Source organism: Nilaparvata lugens, chromosome 2 (genome assembly GCF_014356525.2).
Source record: "Nilaparvata lugens isolate BPH chromosome 2, ASM1435652v1, whole genome shotgun sequence".
Classification (NCBI taxonomy): domain Eukaryota; kingdom Metazoa; phylum Arthropoda; class Insecta; order Hemiptera; family Delphacidae; genus Nilaparvata; species Nilaparvata lugens.
Window position 1 is genome coordinate 31,384,950 of NC_052505.1, and position 24,033 is coordinate 31,408,982.

Here is a 24,033-nt window from a genome sequence, read left to right on the forward strand (position 1 = left end):
CTTCTTTCAGCTTCGAATCATGAATCTGATTCAAGGCCAGTGCAATCCAATATCAATGCTTAATCATAATTCAAATTTCATCCAGAATTTGAAATAAATCTGTAATTCTTATTATTCACGATTCAATTATTCTTCCAAACTAATGCTTGAATTATGATTAAGCATTGATATTGGATTGCACTGGCCTTGAATCAGATTCATGATTCGAAGCTGAAAGAAGCTTACTTCAAGAGGGCAGTATGCCTTGAATCAGGATTGATTCACTCCAAACATCCAGCTTGAATCAGACTCTGATTGATCTAGAATCACAATAGAATCGAGCTTGCATTTCGTGAAAGGTGTGCCAGGTGGCCTTGAATGGGGCTCTAGTTCAAACAGCCATCTATGCTTGCAACACCTCAAATGGAATACAGTTCATATACATCTGAGTAACACATTAATATTATTACTTTGAATATCTATTAAAATATTAAATATTATATATCAATAATATATAATATTAATAATACGGTATTATATATTAATATTATTAACTAATATTATTAGTTTATTTTCTTTAAAGCTTAATTCCAGAGTATATCATTATGAGCGGAAAATGTAAATAAGAAAACATTATTTTCAATAAAATGCAATGATTTTTATTAAATATTACAAAAATTGAACTTTTAATTTATAACTAATTATATATTTTTACTTTGAACTGCTATTGTCCTTGATTTGAGATTCATGAGGCGTAATCTCTCTGCTCTTGGTCCTGTAAAATATGAAATGTACAGTTCAGTGGGATAACTTAAGAGGTTATTATGAGTAAAATATGAAATTTCTCGGTAATCAATTCTCAGAATGCTGATTATGTAGCTTATCAACTCATACAGAGTGTCCCAAAAATACATACATCAGTACTACCACAACCACGGTATTCTATTTTTCAAGGTATATTCTGAATCCTCCATAGTTTTCATGTAATCCGGCATTTAATTTTTTTAAAATAATCACCATATTTATTTAATGGATGAACATTTTCCTTAAAAATTTAGTATGGTATCATGTCTACATTCAAGTTTTAAATTTAAGTTTACTGTCTGAATCATTGTTCAATGGAAATGTGTATGATGAGTAAAATTCAGAACTTCCAATTCTCAAGAGAATTATGCCTGATTTTGTAAAATCCTATAAATTACTGAGATATAGTTATTTTTGTCTTCTAGCTTTGTCTACGTGTCCTCAAAAAAACTTAAGGGCAAGGTACCATATGGTTCTTGGAGTGATATCCATGCCATTTCAAAAATATCATGCAAAAAACTTTTATAAATTGGAGACTGTTATACACACTGTAACTTTCAGGATAAGTTATTGGTCAAATACTCTACCTTTTGACATACATAAATGAACTTCAACCCCTCATAAGGGGTTGACTTAGGCCTTCATAAGGACATCTCATTTACATTTATGACAGTTTGGCACACTGTCAAATGAGAGAAGGGGAGCATTTCGAGCATCTTTTGAAATTAAATGTAACAGATTACTAAATAAATAATCAGTTTTTCAATGTGTTCCATTATTCATTGAAAAAGTGTTGTTTTAAGTTTTATTACTTTTATCAATCATTTCTATAAAAACTAGAACTAAATCAGCCCCCATTTTTGATAATAGTATCATAGAACATTTTCATTGATGTCATCATTCTTGTTTTAAAAAGGCCTTTAAAATTATGTACCACACTATGGGTGTTTACATTTTAAATATTTGAGTTACAACCCCTCATCTCTTTAAAAACTAAAACTTCAATCAGCCGCCATTGTGGATACAAGTATAATAGAACATTCTTATTGATGCCACCTTTCTTGTTTTAAAAATACCTTTATTCCTTTATACCTTTATACCTTTATTTTTATACCTTTTTTTAAAATACCTTGGGTGTTTACATTTTAAATATTCCAGTTACAACCCCCAAGTAAACCCCTTATGAGGGGTTGGAACTCAGTTGTACATTAAAAGGTAGATTATTCTATCAATAACTTATCCTGGAAGTTACAGTATTATATCTACATCAGTCTCCAAATTATTGAAGGGTTACCATACATATGACTCACTCTGTATATGTGCATAAGTTATGTATCGTTGAATTTCAAAGGTTGTTGAAAAACTGTGTTTGAAGGAGGTTCCGTCTTTGGATAGCAGTGATTAGATATTGGATGCAAAAAAGCAAACATGTAGAAGAAATTGGAAAAGAGTATTGGGAGCAAGCGGTGAAGTGGACGAAATGATGGATTCTTCTTTGATTCAAGTAACTGATTTGGAATTTTTCCAGATGTATTGGGACCACCAATTCATGATTATTCCATACTTTTTCATCAATAACAAAAAATCATGGTTAGAAATGATCCCCTAAATAATTTATGTTGTAATTTCAAACAATAAAAAATTGTTCACTCACCTTCTCAACAACCTTGTTCTGGCTTGTTGAAGCCATTTCTATGCCAACGATCCATATTTCACTTCAATTGCAATGTCACCAAAAAACGTTTGAACAGCAACTGTAACAAAATTGGATAAGAAATAATATAGCGATACATTGATATATACAGTCATAGTGATAGTATAGCAAACAATAGACTACTAGATCACCTTTTTACATGATAGGTGGCAAATTAAAAATTGCATCAATATTATTGAACTCATGATGAAATATACCTTTTGGAGATTACCAACATCTTTAATTCTCTTAAAATGTAAACAAATGGTTTTTTTCCAAACTTCAACCCATATAATCATAAGTCAGAATTTATTCAAGAGGAGCACAGAATCCTATTGATGCAAAAATACTGAAAAATTGTCACAAAAAAATTCTAATGAAATAACATTCTCGTATGGTATGAAAATGAAAATATTTTAGCAAAACCTTGATCCCCCGCATCAATGAGCAAGAAGCAGCATAGGTTCAGCCTTACAATAGACCATAAGAATTATTATTATGCTCTTAATTGTAGAACTAGTTATAGCCTGATAGATAATTTTATGACAAAAAATAGCATTAGATAATTTTGATTTTATTTTTTAAATGCTCTTGTCTCAAAATTTCAAATTTTAGAATTATTGGTTCTTGTTCTAAGGTACAGTTTCAATGTTGGATATGTTACAAGAAGTTTGACGAATGAGTGAACTGGCAGAAGTGTTAACCGCGGCTAGAATGCCACCTTTAATCTTAGTGTTGTGATTACCAGAATAGTCCAGTCACTATATATAGTGCTTGCAATTTAAATTGTAGTTCTGATTTCTTAATATATTGTGCGGATACAGAAGAAAAATCCAGAACCAATTTGTTCATGCAAAATTTCCTTTACTAGATACAGAGTGGCCCAAAAACTCGTATTTTCAGTTATTTGTTCAGTTCTCAGCTATTTCCAACATATCCAGTAATCGGACAGAAGAACTCGCTGTAGCCTTTTTTTAAGATTATGAAATTCTGAATAAATGATATTATTCTCAACTCTCCAATGAGTACTGAGTTGAATTTTTCAAGAATGACGAGTAAAATTTTGAGAAGAAATTAATTTTGATGAATTTCAGTTTTTGATCATCAATATCATCCAATTGTTCCCATTTAAATGAGAAATTCGAATTCTCTGTGGTCGTGATTTTGTGCTCCACAATCTGAGATCAGGTAGAGTGCTCTATCTCATAATTATAGATTTGAATGGTAAAATCGAAAGATATTGATAATCAAAAACTAAAATTCAACAAAGTTTATTTTTTCCTTGATATTTTACTCATTTTTGAAAAATTGTAACTCAGTACGGTTCTCTTATTAAAGATAATGAGTTCCGAGTGATCTCATTTTTTCAGAATTTCATCATCTGGGAGATGAATGAATTTCTCTGTCCGATTAGGTACTGGATTTGTAGGAAATAGCTGAAAACTGGATAAATAATCAAAAATACAAGGTTTTTGGGCCACTCTGTATCTTTATAGCACAAGACAATTTATCATGAAAATATTGGTTGGTTCTGAATTTATTTATCCATTTGTGGATACAATCTCAAATAATATAAATATAATTGAGAAACAATAGCAGGCTTTGCCCAAAACTATTTTATTGCCAAATATTGATAGGTAATGGATAGTGTCCCAAAATGTTTTTAAGTTTTTACTGCTGAAAGTTCAAGTTTAAATTTTATTGATGTATCAAAAAATATAGGTATTAAAAATCAGAAATAGAATATAAATTGCTAGCAGGCTCCCTTTTCCATGTCTATATTGACTGGACTAATATGGTTGCAACTTTGAGCAAGCTATTGTGAACGCATTACCGTACTGGGAAAAAACATACCTATAGTATTTTTTCTTTAGGGCTACTCTTGAATAATACATAAAAATAGAAATCTAAGAAAAATAGGAATAGTATAATATAGAAACAATATTTTTATTTATAAGAAAAATATGCTAATTTTAAAATGGGTAGGCTACTTGAATTTCTGTTTGTTTTTATTCGTACATAGGTACCTACAGGTATGGTTTGAAAAACAAATATGGTTTGAAAATACATCTACTACAGTGCAGTGTAAATATGGCCTAAAACGCTAACCTTGCTAACATATAAATTAACATACAATAAAAATAAGTAACATCCATATTTACATTTCGCAAACCATTTTATGACTGATCATTTTACACAGTACTAATAAAATTGTTTTGATTTTTTTAGATAAAGCATATGAGGACAGTGGGGAGCGCTAATATTAGCCAATGTGTCAATAATATCTTGAGAAGATTAATGATTGATGAGCTGGCCATGAAATTCTCATATACTGGCCTTGCATCAAACGGGAACACAAAAACTCCATTTCATGGGAGTGAGATATCGAAATGCATACTGAGTAAGTAGGCTACCGTATTCCTTTATAGTCGAATATATGACATTTTTGGTTATGTAGGACATTCATTTCGCAAAAACGTTATTTTTGAGTGGAGCTCAGTTCTGTTTAACTTATAGTAAGATTATTCTAGGAAAGAAGCTGAAAGAAATCTACGATGTCTCTCAGATGACGCTCCAAAAATGATGCAGTAAAATGCGCGCGTGGGGGCCCTGCACTCTTAGACTCCCTATGTTCAATACAAATTAACAGAAAATTTCTTAACTATATTCACTATAGGGGCTATCTTTCCTATTAGTTGAAGAGATCCAAACATACAGTTACAGTATTTGACAATTCAATGTTATGTCTTCATGTAATCACGATTTCCACGGTTTGAGTTAATTTTAAAGAATAATGGTCGTTAAATTTTCTCAGCATTGAACTTTACACAAGTTCTATCCTTTCAAGATACAAGGTTATTATTAAATATTCAGTTATATTCCTTCCAAAACCTTGCGAATTCTGATAAACATTGAAGTTGAGCATATTTTACTAGTTCTGTTGAATATCCAAACAAATTTTGCGTTGGAAATAATCGATTCATGTCATCATAATGTCTCTAAAAGAAAAAAGTTATAAATTTGATTAGAGATCCATTTCTATTCATTGGAAATTGTATCGGTAGATGCGTTCCTTTTTTGAATTAAAAGTTTAAAATACTCCTCTGAAACACTTTGTATAACAAGGCATGAGCATAATGTACCTAGATTGTAAACCACATCGTCTTTGACTTTGGTGTAGGCTTACTTATCGGATAATACACTAATTGGATAAATAAATAATTGAATAAATAATTAAAGACATACCTATATAATATTTTTTCGTTGGGGCTATTCTTGAATAGAAATAAAAAATAAAACTCCAAGTACCCTTTTTTTAAATTGTTTATTTACGAAATGTTTCGACCTTGATGCCATTATCAAGTAATTGAATAAAATAAAATGAATAAAAAATAACATTGAATAAATACTATTACAAGCTTCTTCTGATCATAGCTAGTACATTCATATGATTTTTCAAACTATAAATGTAATTTTGAATTTATATTTAATAATGATAATAATAATAATAATAATACTGAGGATGATGCCCACATAAGCTCATAGGCTTGTGCGTGGGTAATGAGTGAGAGGGATGATGATGAGAGGTGACTACTTTTTAGTTAGTCAAGACCGTCGGCTAACTAAAGCTATCTAAGGTCGCTCCTCCGAAAGAACAAATCTATGTGATTGTGCTGTGGTCAAAAACTTTTGCCCCCGGTCGAGATTAGAACTCGGGTTCTCTTGATAATTAGACCGGTTCATTATCACTTACTCTAACAAGCCATCCAGTTAAATTTGCATGATTTTATTAAAAAAAAGGATTATTGATGTCCAATTGAACTGAATTTATTATTTTATCTTCCAGTTAAATTTGCATGATTTTATTAAAAAAAAGGATTATTGATGTCCAATTGAACTGAATTTATTATTTTATCTCTGTTTAATCATGGAAATATAAGTGAAAAACTGAGGCCCTGAAACCTGCACTGAATATTAAAGAAGAATTTCACATTTATGTGCCGGCAAAATTAATAAGAGATAAAATAATAAATTTAATTCAATTGGACATCAATAACCCTATTTTTGATAAAATCATGCAAATATAAATTCAAAATTTACAGTCCTAGTCTGGAAAATCATATCAATGTACTAGCATAAGTGATCAGAAATAAGTAGCTTGTGATAGTATTTATTTAATGCTATTTTCTATTCAATTACATGATAATGGCACTGCTGCTTCGATCAGAGCTATTCCTGGGAGTATAGATCATTTTTATTTTTCATAAAACAAACTTTTATGACGGGAGTTGCTTCTATCAATAATTGATCCTATTCTATGAAGACTAATTTTGATAGTATATCCGACGGATCGCGAAAACTGCTTGAACAATTTCGATGAAATTTTAATAATTCAGTATGATATATGGAGGGTATTTTTAAAATTTCAGAAGTGTCCGTTGTGGACTCTGTTTGCAAAGAATGAGGAAATTCGGCCAAAATTTAACTTGGACGAAAGAAAGGGGTTATTTATTAAAACGGCCAAATAGCTGTTGTTGCTTTTCCTAAAGTAAGAATATCTTCCATAGAAGTAAGGCGCTTTTCCCATGAATCAATTATTCTCAACATTGATTGTTGAACATTGAGATTTTCAAACATTGAAAAAATAGAAGTTAGCTTTCGAAAAAAATATTGGAGAATATGCATAACAGTTCTTTGACTGTCAGTATTCCTCATTTATAGCATCAATGCTCCCCATTCAAACAATGCTGACACATTGATGTGAATCTTACTATAATTTGATTACTTGAGATCAGATGAAGATAATAATGTCGATGATCGCTACTGTTTCAATTTCAATCATGTTTGACATTTTTACTTTTGATGCCAGCTGTTATTATTATGTGAAATAAGCTCTCATTGAATGAAATCATAATCATTGAAGTTAATTATACTAAGAAAGCAATTTTGTTTGAATATGTGTGTCTGTATGTATGTCGGACGGATCTCGAAAACGGCTCTAACGATTTTGATTAAATCAGGAATACAGTGGGTTTACGACGAAAAACATTATTTTGGAACAGGTCTCAACTCTGGGAAGATTCGCTGAAGTTCCTTGAGAAAGGATTATTGGTACCTCAAGTAGCAGCTGATCAGAAAAAAGGTTTCCATAGTCTGTTGAGAACGTAAGAGGGTGTGAGCAAATGAAAAAGATTATAATAGTTGTAGTTGAGTTACCAAATTTGGTGACCTTATTTTAAAACATTGCAGTATTCATGGAACATCTGGAAGAATAGGTTCAGAAAGTGATCTGATGATAGGAAAAGAAATTTAAAATCGATCTTTCCAAACATATGGTAGTTGAATGTAATGTTCATTGTAAGGTGATAGGAATGCGATTAATTTCTTCAGCTTCTGTTGTATTGGTTCCTCTGTTGATCCATTCATGGATACGCAGTCATGGCCTTGAGAGAGCCAGTTACACTGTCTGTTAATGCATAATCCGGACTGACCACGAGAATCAATCAGAGAAGCCTTCTATTAAAAAAAGCCCCTGCTCTGATTAATTCTCATGAAATTTAATTGTGATTGAAATTGAACAGGCTTTCGTGCTAATGGACCTGATATTTTCATGTTTCAAAATCAGCTAAAAACTAAATCGAGAAAAAACATGATATTCCATCAGCTGCTCCTATTTCCTTCCATGATGTCATTACATGACACATGACAAGTCTATTGATAATGGATCACAAGTAAAAAATAAAGTTGTCAATTTAGATAGAAATTAAATTGAGTTACATGTCAGTTTACATCTAAATTTTCTTCCCTAAGCTTTTGGTTCAAGCTAAGATCAAAGAAAGAAATCATATAATAGTATTTAATAAACAAAGTGATTGAATAAAGTCTATTCAGATTTATGCAAATTCACATTAAATTGATCCCACTTTAATATTTATGATAGTAGAGTTTAGGACATGAGAAATCAGCCACAATAATAATGTTATACTAACTATTATAGTCCAGTCAAATGGTCGTTTTTCAGGAAACAGCCCCGAATAAATTTTTCTCGACGGTTCTATATGTATTTTGGGGCGCTGAATTCGAATCTGAAATGTGCTGACACGCCAGAGGGCGGCTTCACCCCCAAAACTCTCAAAAACCCCCAAAATTTTGGACTTTTTCCAATTTTTCCATTTTATCTCGTGAACCTTGAGTTTCTCAAGAAAAATCATTCTAGACAAAATTAAAGAGAATAAGATTTCCAATAAATTGAGTGGTTGCGCAGGATTCTACCATTTTTGGTTCCGGAGCTACGAGTTTTCAAAAAAAGGGGTATTTTTAGGGGTTTTCAAAATTATGCAAACCTACCACTTCTACCCTATATACAACATGGATATTTTTCTAGTATAGATGAAAAACCTAGTATAGATAAAAAACCACTCATCACGTGAAAGAACAATTCATTATGAACAGGATTCCTTAGAAATTTTCGAATTTAGTAGTGGTGGGAGGGGTGATATACCCAAAAATAGAAAATCATGTCCTACAGCCAAAATACAAATTTTCCATTATAATACCTTTTCAAGGCCTTCCAAACAAAAAATACATATTTCGACAGAAAGGCCTTGAAAAGGTATTATAATGAAAAATTTGTATTTTGGCTGTAGGACATGATTTTCTATTTTTGGGTACATCCCCCCTCCCCCCTCTACTAAATTCGAAAATTTCTAAGGAATCCCGTTCATAATGAATTGTTCTTTCACGTGATGTGTGGTTTTTTATCTATACAGTACTAGAAAAATATACATGTCGTATAGGGTGTAGAAGTGGTAGGTTTGCATAATTTTGAAAACCCCTAAAAAATACCCCTGTTTTTGAAAATTCGTAGCTCCGGAACCAAAAATGGTAGAATCCTGCGCAACCACCCAATTTATTGGAAATCTTATTCTCTTTAATTTTAACTAGAATGATTTTTCTTGAGAAACTCAAGGTTCACGAGATAAAATGGGAAAATTGAAAAAAGTCCAAAATTTTGGGGGTTTTTGGGAGTTTTGGGGGTGAAGCCGCCCTCTGGCGTGTCAGCAAATTTCAGATTCAAATTCAGCGCCCCAAAATACATATAGAACCGTCGAGAAAAACTTATTCGGGGCTGTTTCCTGAAAAACGACCATTTGACTGGACTATTATGAATGGGCTCTTATGTATGAATAGACTTCCATGTAAGAAAGAATCAGTGGATTGGCTGCTTTTACACTTTTGGATAAGTGAAATGAAAAGTGAGCGACAGGCTATGCCAAAAATTCCAGAATAAGCAAGAGATCCATGGATACCAGAGTCATAGAATTCCGAATCAACTTAATTTGGAATTTCATCTTCAATTGCATCAAGCAAAAGCAAAAATAACATGATCACTGCTGATTTGATAACTGTCAACGGAAAATATTAATTGCCAAAGAATAAAGTCGAGGTTGACTTTTAAGCCCCGCCCAATATTCTACAAAATTCGCTGCAATCAGACTAATATTCTACAGAACACCTCCAACACATCAATTCATTATTCGAATGATTTGACTCAATAATTTTCATGCCAAGTTGTGGCCTAATCTCAAAAACTATTATAACAATTTTGATAGAATTTAGATTATGAATGTTTCACAAAAATAATCTTATCTTTTAATTCCCGTAGCGAAGCACGGGTGCCCTGCTAGTATTATATATACGACTAGCTTGCCCGGCGAACTTCGTACCGCCAAAAGTCAATGTATTTCATGTCACACTTGACTTTATTTGGTGAATCATGAAATTTATCTGACAATCGAGGTATTTTCATTTACATCTCAATACGGACTTCCTATGTCATGTCATACAGCATTAATTATTCTTCTCAATCAATTGGTAGTAATATCTATCAGTAAAGTGCTGATTTAAAAAAAATAGATTGGTTAAATCAGTGTTTCAAAGATGAATTTAATGTTTTCATAATTGTTGATTATCGATAAATGGTCCAAGAAATATGCGATGTACGATGAATTACACAGAATTCCATATTCTTTCCATCTCCCATTTAATGTTTTCTACCCTTTCAATACCAGTACACAATTTATCACAGGGTGACGTGTTTATTATAGCTGGTAGCTTCATGCAGTTCTGTCAAGTAGATTTCAAGTCTAAAGGGAACAACAAACAAACACACAAACAGACACAAACAGTATAATGATAAATTATATCATAATATTATTATATATATTTATTTTATCGAGTTTCATCCCTTTTGAATCCCTAGATCTTTTTCATTTTATTATTGAATAGAGAAGATATTGTATGAATAGTGTCTGGATTATCCACCTTCATTAAAAACTATTAATAGGTACTCTCTCCAGCAAGAGAAAACTAATAAAGTATTATGATACTTATGGGGGAAGGGATGTGAAGAAAAGCCATCAAGGTGGAATATTATTAGGTAGTGTTATACTGTATCAACACACGACCCTTCTTTTCTCAAAATTTCAATTTAAGCTCTTCAATGACTGGAACTATATTTATTCAAGCACTTGAAGGTTCATTTGAAACTTTAAAATTGATATTGTTGTGATGAGGAGAGAATAACAGGCTCAGACTGTCCCAAAACTGTTCCTCTCTCAATTTTTTTAAATAAATAGATAAAACACTCCGGGAGTCATCGTCATTGTAGTGATCATCGAAAACAAAGAGATGAAACAGGCTGCCAACTGTATAATATTGAACATAATTATGTACAAACATAAAATATCATAATAAATTACACCTCCTCACATAATTTACACTAGTGGATACCGTGCAAGAGGTCTCCTTAATCGAATAGGCTAGTCCTAGCCTGTGGTACATCAGTAACAATAGGATTCTTAGCAACTCGTGTTGAATGGACATTTTTGAAAAAAAATCTTTGAAAAAAGTAGAATCCGAATCACCAACATCATTGTTCGCAATAGGTTTTGAGTTTTAAGAGGAATCATTAGATTACGGAATAATCTCACCATTATTGTATATCACCGTATACATCTGTAATATCAGTAGAAAAATCTTCAAAATCGATGTTATGTACATTTCTTCATTTGGTTAGCATGTACCTGAACAGAAAATTGTTAAAAATTGTTAATCAACAGTAGAATAATTTTACCCTATATTGAAAAACCAATTTTGCCTTCACAACACACTTGAATTCCATTTACCTTTATTATTGAAATTTCTGAACAAATAACTGTGCTCATTAACATTAAATATTTATTATATTTTCAACAGCAGAGATATGGTAGTATATAAATGCGTAATTCCAAGAGATTAATGAAATCTGGATTACGGTAAGTATCAGTTGTAAAGAAAACTGAACTGATAATTTGTATTGCAAAAATGAAAAAGTTCTGTATTTGAAAAATAAACAGAGGCATGATTACATTACCCAAGACCACTCTCATCTCTAGACAACTGTGACTGAACTCAATATAAAGTCAAATGAATTAAGGGTGTGGGTGATGAGTTAGAAAGTTGTTTCATCATAATTGTTCAAATCTATTTTCAGCTTATAAGGACTTGGAGTAGTATTTAGTTAAGTATAGAGACATTAGCTCATTCCACACTATAGAAGTGTCAAAAAGGTATATTTTCACCTTCAATAAGATAATAGACTGACAATAATTATAGCAATCACTCATCTTTTCTATAGCTAATTTACGCATATTATATTCATCTAATAACTGAGTATTGAACTATTACCTATCCTATCTTTAAGAAGAATAATTCAGGGTAGAAAGAACATACAATAATTGATATTGTTACCAAAAAGGTGAAATCAAGAAAACACCAATAACCGTCATTTTAACCCGAAATACTCTGACTAATTGCAGGTTGTACCGTTGTGAAATTACTTTTATTCCTGCAATTTCGGGAGGTATAATTTGACAATAACAAAAGTATTCTGTTGGATTGCTAGAACGGTACGTTTTCAGTACGGTAGAGTTTTGTCCTTCACAGCGATCTAGTAACTTACTGGAAAGTGATCACTTGGATGTAAGGTGAAATTATTCGAAATTGAAACTTTGAAAAAATTGTTGATTGGTAGGTTGAAAGTTGGAAATTTTGGTTGGGGAGAGAATGGAGTGTAATAGATTCTGTGTTTCTTGTTCTTATTGGTTTTCATGAATAAATTCAGTAAACATTGGAAAACTTCACCAAAAAGTTTCTATTTGGGAATAAAATAAAATGAAGAATGGAGGATTAGGATACAGTATTGATATGATTATTTATTATATATAAGACTATTAGTTCAATTTAGAATATAGTGGATCAATAATTATTATTGATGAATTATGAAAGAAATTAGGTTGTTTTAGATTCATTGTCTGTTTCTTGTTGAATTAATAGTTTGAACTAAAAACTTTCAATGGAAAACTATCATCCATGAAGATACAAATTTGAAATAGAATTAGTTGAAGAATAAATATAAATATTAAATTTATACTGTATAAATTTGTATTTACATAGTCATGTATTTTACATTGAAGGTAGTAGGTTATAGAGTGAGGGTAATTTCCAGTGGTATGTATTCAACAACTTCGGCCTATTAGTTACCGTACTGATATAAGAAAAATTTCCATTAAAAGAATAAAAAAATGTAGGCTAATCAAGTTTTGTTGAAAAATAAAAATATGTATGAACAAAATATGGAGTATTTGAAAATAATTATAGCTTGTTCCTGTATTTTCAAATATTTTTCTTGAAAAAACTGAAAAGATGTTGTAACTTTTCAGAGGTGCAAATGGAAAGCACACGTTTCCTGCAGAAGTTCACACACCACGTCCACTATGACAAACCATCCAACTCTCTACCACTTCTCACCATAGCAATACCATTCATCATGCTAATATCGAACCTCTTCATGGTGGTACTATACGAGCAAAATAACACTGAAAAACGTCTCAAAGCCGTAGCTGAGATTTTTATCGGGATATGCATTCTTACCTGTATAATACTGCGAGCTTTTAGGCCAGAGGAAGCTACTCAGAAAATAATTGATATGATTGGAGGAGAGCTCCTGGAGGATTGCCGGATACTATTCGTGTCTGACCGGAAGAGAAGGTGGGGCAAAATCTATTCCAACTACGAAAAGAAACGTAAGGATATGGATAGGTTGTACCAGAATATAAAAACTGCTACAACAGGGCTGTATTTTGCTTACATAGGCAGAAACGCTTTCAATCAACTATTTGAAGAGAAAAGTAGTTCTGAAAAAACTTGGCCCACCCCTTACAACTACTGGTGTCCACCAGGTTACGACTCTTTCTATGTTTTCCTGATGCTAGAAATGTTTCACATCTATGTTTTTTCGTTCTCTCTTTCCGAAGCATTTTGCTTTATGTTGTCGACTTGTCTGGCTACAGAAAGAGTGCTCGCCGATTTCGAAACTATTTATCTGTTAATTGAGGAAATGTCAGAGAGTTTTGGAGTGCGAAATTTGGACCTGAATGAGGAAAAAAGACCGGATTTGATGAGTGATTTGAGGAATTATATGGCGCTCCTGGTTCAGTGCCATCAGAAGCTCAACAGGTGAGATTTTTAAAGCAATTCAAAATAATTTCTTGAAAAAATGAAATCAAATTGAGTTGTTGGTCAAACATCAAATTTGTCACACGGTTCAAATTACGTTTTCAACAGTAGGCCTACCGTACTTACTTAGTAATCACCTACTAATTCACTTTCAAAAATGAAAAGTTCATTGTTTATTCATGTTTTTGTCGTCAATTATTCAATACCTACTAATTAGATGTTGAGCAGGCCATCAAATTCTACTTTTATAACAGAAGGAATACTATCTACATGCTGTAAGCATGAGTCTAGCCTGCATTGGGCCAAATCTTTAGCAAAAACATGAAATAATTTAGGCCTTGATACTGAAAAAAGATGCATCAAAGTTCTCCTTATATAATAAAGATGAGGCCCAGAGCCTTCAAACACGTCTAAAAGTTACAAAAATATTATAAAAGTTAGTATCTACTGTTATATGATTTGAAATCGGAATATGTTTCTCGAATAATTCTTTATTATTGAACTATTGACTATGGAAACCAATGAATTCCGTTTTTGCTGGTAGCAAATCATTGACAATAGGTGAAATAATCAGGATAAAAGTGAATTAAGTGCATTTGCACTCAGTTCTTAAGGAGAAAAGAGTAATTATCATTTCCAGTTGACAGTTTGAGTCAGTTTTGATGCAAGTACCGTACCAGTATAAATATATCAATGGATTTTGTTCAGAATTTTATGGTCTACTACTAATTACTACTTAATTTTATTTCCAAGAATGTGAAATTTCGTTACGGTACTGTACTCATACAAAAACATTCTAGTCTTAATGCAATATCGTGATAGAAATATACCAATTTATGCGAGTATTTCATTGAGGAAGAGAAAAATTGAGTCAATATATTATTATTATTATTATTATTATTCTATTTCGGTCGTTTTAATGTTATCTAAATTTGGGAGAGAAATATCACAAGGTATCCTTAGTTTTTCTCTCCCGATCTGTACTTTTTTGTAAAAAATAAATACAATAGATGAATAAATAAACTAAAATACTCAGACCCTGGGGATGTAATTATACAATTTCATTCATTTTAGAAAATAATTCTTCTTTTTTGCTAATACGGTAGTACATATATGTAGTGGATAATGAATTACATTTATAAAGTACATTGTACTTATACTATAATACATTTATAGTAAATTATAGAACTGGAATTTTTCAAGAATTGATGAAGGTTTTCTCTTAATTTTCTAGAAACTTCAAGTATTGTGCTGATTACACGGCTTTTGGCACTCTTGCTATAACTTTTCCCGTAATTGTTGACACTGTCATAAGTATCTACACAATGATGGAGGTATTTTCATATTACCGCACCTATTATATATCATATTTTTAAATTCAATAAAATAGTATAATGGAGATCTCTACACTGCCCTTAGTACCCATTAAAAATTTTTAAAACTTGAGTATCACCAGTTGAAGTTCCTATTTTTTTTCACTTTGGTATCACAGTTTAGGCTATATCTCGTTTATACTCGCAAATTTATTATGAGCTAGCAGGTAGTCCATGCTGGGGTAGTCCATGCTAGCAGGTAGCCCGTGCACTGGGGCAAATTTTGTGTTGTACCGTAATCCTTGTAAAAAATGCAAGCTAAAAATGTAATAATTATATAAATTATTATTTTGTCAAAATAACGTGGATATAATCTTAATAAGAGTTTAAATTCTGGATAATTCTTAATAAGAGTTTAAAAAAAAAGATTGATAGGTCTGGAACCCGCAATCTTTGATTCATTTCCCGCGGACAAGTTCCACACATGCCAGTGTATTTGCCAGTATATTTTCAACTCTGCAGTATGGGAGGTAGCCTAATCGATGAGAATAGGAGAGAAGTTCAAAAAGATACATTTACTAGTGTCCCTAGAATAATAATTGATAAACAAGGGAATTATACAGATAATTGTGTAGACATTTGTAACTTTTTCAATGAATATTATCAACAGGTTGCAGATAATCTTCAAAATACGTTAAATACTAATACCGGTATTTCAGCTAAAGTTATCGCTGAGCCAGTTGAAATGTTATTTAAGTTTATTCAGTATCAAAAGATGAGTTGTGAAAAATAATCAACAATTTGAATATTGAAGAAACAATTGGATTGGATGGGGTCTCAAGTAAAATGTTAGAAGAATGTTAGCATGTCATCCTTACATTGAGAAGATATGTAGCCTAATAAGATTTCATCTGGGATATTTTTGTCTTGCGGTGGCCTGCTAGGTTGAATGATAAAAAAAATACTGTTAACTGCTTATCATGGTCTTATCACAATGTCTCACTATCACATATTAGGTATGCTATTTTAGTATGGGGTAATTCATCTTAACAAAATTTGGACAGAGTGTTTAAGATTCAAAAGAAGGCACTCAAGTGTATAGAGAAAGTAAATAGGTTAGATTCTTGTAGGCCTTTCTTTAAAAAAACCTGGCTTTTTGACTGTACCATATTTGTATATTTATGAAGTTATAATGTATGTAAAAACGAGTGGAGTGGACCAAAATTCAAATATATACGAAACAGAGCTGATTATCATATAATGACTCACAATAGTACCTACATTATTTGAACAAAAAACAGATTATATTATATTGGAAGGAAATTCTATAACAGGTTACCACAACCCCTTAAAAGTAGGCCTAATGATGATTTAAAGATCTTCAAAAAACATTTGAAAGAATATTTAGTTGATAGAGTATTAATAGTGTACAAGAGTTCCTTTCAAAACAAGACAAGATTTGATTTACTTGGTGTTAATTATGTATTGGGTATATAAAATTATTGACCTGACTTGTCTTATACTCCATAACTGGAGTCCTTAGGACGTAATCTTTAGAAAAATAAGTTTGCCACTAATTTTATCAGATAAGATTATCGAAAAAAGTTTTGTTAAATTCAGAAATAGATTCACATATTTGAATAATATTAATAGCCTAAATTTATTTGTAATTCTAGCATGTTTTTTCTATATTTTTTGTTCATTGCAATAGATATAATTTCTATTTTTGATTTGAGTTTTAATGCTTTCTTTTCCAGGCTAGTAATATGAAAATTATGGCAAACTATGCTGTTTCTTGTGTATTTGTAAACTTAATCATACTATTCTGTTATCATAATGGACAGAAAATAGTTAACCAGGTGAGTCGTAACAGTTCAGTATTTATTTATTTATTTATTTAATTTCCAACAAATGTAATTTTCTTGTATTAGATAAATAAATATACTTTCTTCTAATAACCTAAATTTATGAAAAAAATGAATGAACGGAAATTTACACTCTACACTGAAGACTCAGGTCTAATGCATGATAATGACAGTAGAGAAGATTTTTATATTATGCTAAGGTACTAGAATAAGGAAATTAACCTACTCCACCTACTTATGACAAGCTACTTATTGTGATAAAAATTATAAAATTGATCGTTTACTAGAATTGGGTATCTACTAAGATCGGTTATTAAAATAAGGAAATTTAGCAATTCCACCTACTTATGACAATTGAAAAATTATGAAATTGACCTACTACCATAGATAAAAGATAGCATAACTTATGCTATATTTTCTCTATGCTACAACTCTATATAAGCCATGTGCTATGTACTGGTGGAGTAGGCTACCTAGGTATCAAATTTTAGTTGTCAGATTAGTAAGTGTATCATAGATGGATTCTTCTTTCAAATGTCAGCATTCTTATAAAAATGATATCAATGCTTTCTAATCAAGAAATGCTGATTATTCCTATACAGAACCATAAAATATAGAATCTTATTTGTATAACTTTTCTCTGACAGAACGTACTACGTACTTACTACGTTTTACGTATCCTATTCCTATTCAACAAATAATTTTTGAACTTTTAAGTGAATCTCACTGTCAAGTTAGTGAGTGTGTGTGATGTCTAATAAAAGCATGTGTATTCAATATTCTGATTTTGATGTTTTCAAAATTACGGTTTCTTTATGCTTTTTCTTCCTCTGTTGTTAAATGTAGTAAACAATCTTGTACCGTGTACTCTATTGGTTTTGATTGAAAAAAATAATAAGTTAGTTATATGCTTATAATATTTCAAGGTAGAAAACAATTTATGTGCTAGATGAAAATAATATACTATTGCGATATTGAATATTACAATAATTACCGGTACATAATATTGAAATATGCCTATAACAAAATAATATTGTTTTTTAATGTATAGCACCTTTGTCATTGGATTGATTGAAAAGCCAAAAGTCTATTTGTTCTCAGTGTATGTGTAAGTATGGTATATCGTTTTTAGTCAATATATGGATTATAAATTGGTACCTACAAGTTTCAATCTGAAATTGAAATGCAAGTTTTTCTTTCTCACTGATTGAACTCTCTTCAAGTTCTCGTCTCCAACGAATTTCTGCTCTGCTGGGCAGGAAGAGAAAATCATTGGTTTTTGAATAATGGAGGTGCTCAGTGGTGTAGCAACAAAAAAATTTGGGGGGGGACATCATAACATTGGAGTAGAAAGCACTTGAACTTTGAGGGGGGCACCGGGGGGTGTGGGGGGTATGGAATACACCAAACCAAAGGGGGGTATAAATATACCTTCAATATGGTGCGATTTTACACAATTTCCACTTGAAAACAAAAATTCCATTCAATTTTTTTTGGTGATCAGTAGGTAGGTCGATTTTCCCTTGAAAATTTCATAGACCTATTGGTTTTTGATTAAATAACAAATAGAATGGAATGGAGTTGAATTCTATTTGTCATTCAATTGTTAAAAAAAGTGATATTGTAGAAGGCCTACTCATTATTATTCTGATAACAAGAGAGAATGCTCAAATTTTGGCTCCAATAAAGCACTATTTCAACCAACTTTATGGGCTTAGAGCAATATATAAGCTATATTGAATTTCTTTATAGTAATAGATGGTAAAAAGTTATCTAACTTTGAAGTGCTATCTGTAGTTTCTCTATCCTTTGCTATCTAGTACCTACGCACTAGACCACTCGTCACTGTCTATAATAAAATAGCTCATTATTATTATCATTGCTATTGCAGTGCTATTCTCTCATCCCTTATATATATTTCCCGACTTACATAGTGCAATATAACGAAAATAAAATGATATTAGATGCTAATTTTTGTGGCTGATCCAGCCACAAAAAAATCATTTTCTGTTTCGGGGGGGGGGGAATACATCCCCATATCCCCCCCCCTGGATACGGCACTGGGAGGTGCTACACATGTTGGTATACTAATGAAAGATAAATACCATTGGTTAAGATAATACCATTTGGGAGATTGAAAATGTCTTAAAACACCAATAAAAAACAATGATTGTTATTATTAATTATTTTCTTCTTAGCAGAGCAGAAATTCATTGGGAGCAGGGCTTCAGGACACATCATCAACCGTTAAAGTCACCTTCCAATTTTTAAAACAACTAATTTCATTGATTTATAGAAATTCACTTCTAACTGTCAGCATTCCTCAAAAAGAGCATATTTTTTCGTCACAGCACAATATTATAGAGAATGTCTCTGGAGTAGGCTGAGAAAATTGATACAAGTTTCAAGATAAATATACAATAATGACATTATGATCTTGAGTGATTTTGTATGAATGAATAAATACTAATGGCACTATATACCTTAATAAATCCTACAATTTCTCATGTGCTTTTTAAATTCTGGTACGGTACTAACTACCGTATTAAAGGCATAATATATTAAAATATAACATCCTTTTTCCCCATTCAAACAATTCAGACACCTGACAGTCTGAAGTGAATCTAAATATAGTTAAAAACAAGTTAATAAAACAGAAAATTTACAAAATTTAAAAGATAGTTGATCTCAATTAAATAGAACATGAACATAATTAATAATAATTGAATAAAATATTCAATTGAAAACACTAATGTGTTTTCACTGAAAACACTGAAGTATCACAACATCACTCACAACACAACTGTAAGGAAAAATATTCAATTATTGAACTGACCAGTAACTACTTTTTAGCGCGAGTTTTGTAATTAATTTTATATATTACCATGGTCATAGCCACCTGTAATACATGTATTAGAGATGGCTATGTCATGGGTCATTTCAAACAGGTCTAGTACCTCGAGAATAAGGTTGGCAGTTCATTTTATTTTGTAATAGTATTTTCCCATGTTGTGAAAGTTGTATTGCTTTTATTATGTAGGCCTATTCCTAAGATGTTGTATTTTTTTATTTCTGCCAATAAGACGTTTCATTTCATTTTAATTATTCAGTGATTAAATTTAAAATAGATTATTAAACGGTGATTTGGTAAATGATGATCTTTAGTAAGATTATAGAGTACAAGAAAACTAGTAGGCCTATTTAATTTTTCTTCTTTCTTATAATATTTTGGTACAAGCTCATAACAAACATGAGTCGTTTATGTCTAGATGCTCTTGGATATTCTGGGTATATGGATCATCAATGTATGTAGGCTATTACAATAGAAGGAGAAATATTATTTTAACTGCTACGGCTACTCCAACTGGATGGACTTGTCTTTGAAAACATGAATTAAATTCAACATAAATTCTCATATCTGTGATAATATTCAATACACAAGAGTACGTTTTGTATTCTTAGAAAATACAATACCGTTTTAGTATTTTAAATATATGTTATTAGATCATTTAGATCATTAGAGGATGATCTAGTAAATATTAATCTGTAGGGTACCGTAGTAAAAGATAACAGTACCGTACGTGTAATCTTTAGTACGGTACCGTATATACATTTTTTTCTTATAATATTTTTGTACAAGCTAATAGCACAGCTATTATTAGTTAAATTATGATGGTACAAGCAATACAGTTTTCGTATTGTCTTTTCTAAGAGTACCATAAACGTACCACAATGAATTTTGAATTATAAGATACGGTAACTTGATCTTGATTTGATTACTCAACTCGCATTTAAAATTTATTAATGACTCAAATTTATTTTTTTCAGATTATAAAGGCAGCATTTTCCTATGGAAATATAATTTATTCTGTGAAATCGAGCGATTAATAATGGGATACAAGCAAATAAGAAATAAGAGACGTAAGATATGGTATAGGCCTAATAAGATTATAAGTTACTTTTGGTATTTTATTGTTTCCTGCAACTTTCTAACGTAAATATAATCAATTAATTTAATCCTAAATTGAAAACAAATTCAATGCTTGATTTATGTATCTCTAATTGAGTTATTGAATATTGTGATGAATAAACAAATAACCTACCTAAACGATTTTCATATTGCAGTTTTGAGAACATGAAGAACATAGTGTTGCAGTAATTCAAAATAATAGAAATAATCATCTTTTGAATAAGAGTACTAGGACTATTTGTCTGCGATAGTTCAAAATTTTTCACTCCTATAAAACTTTTGGTTTCATATACAGTTAGTAGTCTTGAAAAAAGTAACAATGCTTCCCATAAAAACAATGCTGACAGTTTTAAGTGAATCTCACTCTACCTTCTCATGAAGTACCGTAACAGAGACTTAGAAAATAGCGTAGTCTTTGAAAAAATATTCTTGCTCTTGACTATTATTGATAGGAATTCAATATACAAAGATGGTGAAAACTATGAAAACAGCTCAATATTTCTTTCACTTTCTTTGTATGTTCACCCTTTGAGATGAATCAAGATTCAGAAAGTAATGGATCAGATAGAGCGCTAAATTGGGTTACGCAATATCAGATCATCCAAAGAAATCTATTAGTATTAGTAAACTATGACTGTATATACTTTGCAATAGTGGTTTAGTACTCAGACAAGAATAAAATCCTTTGTTACACAATAAACAGGGTATTTGTATGAAAATGTAAAATCAAAGTATACAGTAAATCACTCACTTGAAAATGGCATTAATATGTCGAGAGAAGTCGTGAGTAATAAAATAAAGTTTTGATAAAAAGGTACCGTACACATTGATTTTTTTAATTTTCACATAAATACGAGTAGCACTCATCTAAATAGTTAATATTTATAAGGTATAGTTATATTGAACTTGACAAAAATATTATTTCAGCTGAATAACAGTGTAGTTATAAGCCTCTAGCTTTCAGCGGTCACTACTTCTGAAAATTTATGGCTTGTATTATACTAGGCCACCGGGCTGGGTCACCAGAGAGAGAGAGAAACCATAGGCTGCCGTGCGTAAAGCAAGATGGACACCACAGTGAGACACCTGCTGGATTGTAGACACCCCTAATGTAATGACGAGTGTCATAAGAACTAATGTCCGGCGTCTCACCAAAACTTCAAACATCCGAGATTGATGACCTGATGTTATATCTGCGCCTGAATGGCTCATTGTACTTGGGCTACCACAAACCAATAATTTCGGTTGAGTGTCATATGGTTTACCTTGCGGCCTCTAGTACTGTACTAACATTGTAGCAAACTGTAATATCAGCAAAAGGTGGGGAAGATTCTAAGCATTTACCACTGTAAATGAGTAAACCTTATGAGCCCCCCGGGCTGGAGAACTTTCTAAAAATGTCAATTATATTCTGTCAGCTGATCTATTAGTTTCAATCTTAGACCAGAAACTATAGTTCTATAAATGGTCCAAGGTTTCAATAGTGGGAACTTAAAGTTCAAGTTGCATTCAATTTATAATAATTACATGCAATTATTAATTCAGCTGACAGCTGATTTGTGATTAGTAAATGAGTTACAACATACTTTTTGTAATTCACTTTTAATAATGTTATCCTGCTCCTGTAATAGCCTCAAAAAGGACGAAGGAGTGAGTCAATTTCGTTGACCAACGCACTGGATGTGATCAACTATCAGCATCAGTTCTAATTGCACTCGTCATTATAATTTATCAAGGTGGCCAAACCAGACACCAATCCGGTTGTCTCACTGTGGTGTCCCACAGTGCTTTACGCACGGCAGCCTATGGTTGCTCTCTCTGGTGTCCCACTGGTGAACCAGCCTCTTGGCCAAATATAATTTGAAAAAACCAATTCAGGCGAAATTATAGTTCATAGCCTTTGGTTTGTAAGAATCCGTTAATTTTTTGAATTTTGTTTGTCATGTAAAGTAGAAGATGCTGTCGTGAATAACCATATTCAAAATCCGGCTTGAAATTTTCAGAGCCATTTATTTCACCATGAATTTTCATCTTATTTATTGAAAATGAAATGTCTTATTAGTTTGAGGGAAGGAATGCGCGAGGAAGGTCAAGAATGGAGTATATAGAACAACTGAAGAAGTATCTGAGATGTGCCAGAGACCTCAAAAGGATGGCGGATGACAGAGAGGCATCGAGATGAGTTGCCGCCAACCAGCCCAACGGCTGTTAACCAAACAAAAACTAGTTTGTTTTGCTATATCATTAAAAAACTCTAGTAAACACCAGGTCCAGTTTACTTGATTGTATTTTGATATCCTTTCAAAATTAATAAATGAATGCTTGAAACAATTTGAAGTCGGTATATTTGATATTTTGGAAGTACCTAAACTAAGTTTCAGGAATAGACCTTGACAGATGAACCGAACTATAACCAAATTTATTTGATAATAGGCGAACAAACTGTAATGGATAGAAGTAAAGGCTCCATGCCTTCTATCAGAAACTGATTTTTTATTTTTTAGATATAATTTTAGCATTGCGAACATCAGGTCATAATTGAAAATCATCATGATTATGATCTTGTCAAACTGTCTCAATAGGCTCCATGCCTTCTATCAGAAACTGATTTTTTTATTTTTTAGATATCATTTAGCATTGCGAACATCAGGTCATAACTGAAAATCATCATGATTATGATCTTGTCAAACTGTCTCAATAGGTCTGTCTTCTGTGTGTACAGTACGGTACGACTCGTTTCTATTATTTCAATTCAATTTCTGAATCTGAGCCTACCTTTATACTTTATAGTTTTTCATTTTATGGTGGTATCTTAAATGGCTCTGTGCAATTTGTTCTCTCTTCAGAATA

General features: G+C 31.6%; 1 protein-coding gene across 3 annotated transcripts in view; it reads left to right on the top strand.

Moving 5' to 3' along the window:
• LOC120349851 overlaps positions 1-23,506 on the top strand; it is a 61,344-nt gene extending 37,838 nt beyond the window's left edge. The window contains exons 6-7 of one of the 3 annotated variants that reach the window (XM_039421014.1): positions 21,042-21,134; positions 23,246-23,506. In XM_039421014.1, coding sequence (XP_039276948.1) covers positions 21,042-21,101 — 60 coding nt within the window. In that variant the 3' untranslated portion in view covers positions 21,102-21,134; positions 23,246-23,506. Of the gene's footprint in view, positions 1-21,041; positions 21,974-23,245 lie in introns of those variants that run through there. The other 2 variants (XM_039421011.1, XM_039421012.1) reach the window with 2 other exon arrangements.
• Positions 23,507-24,033: the final 527 nt, after the last annotated feature.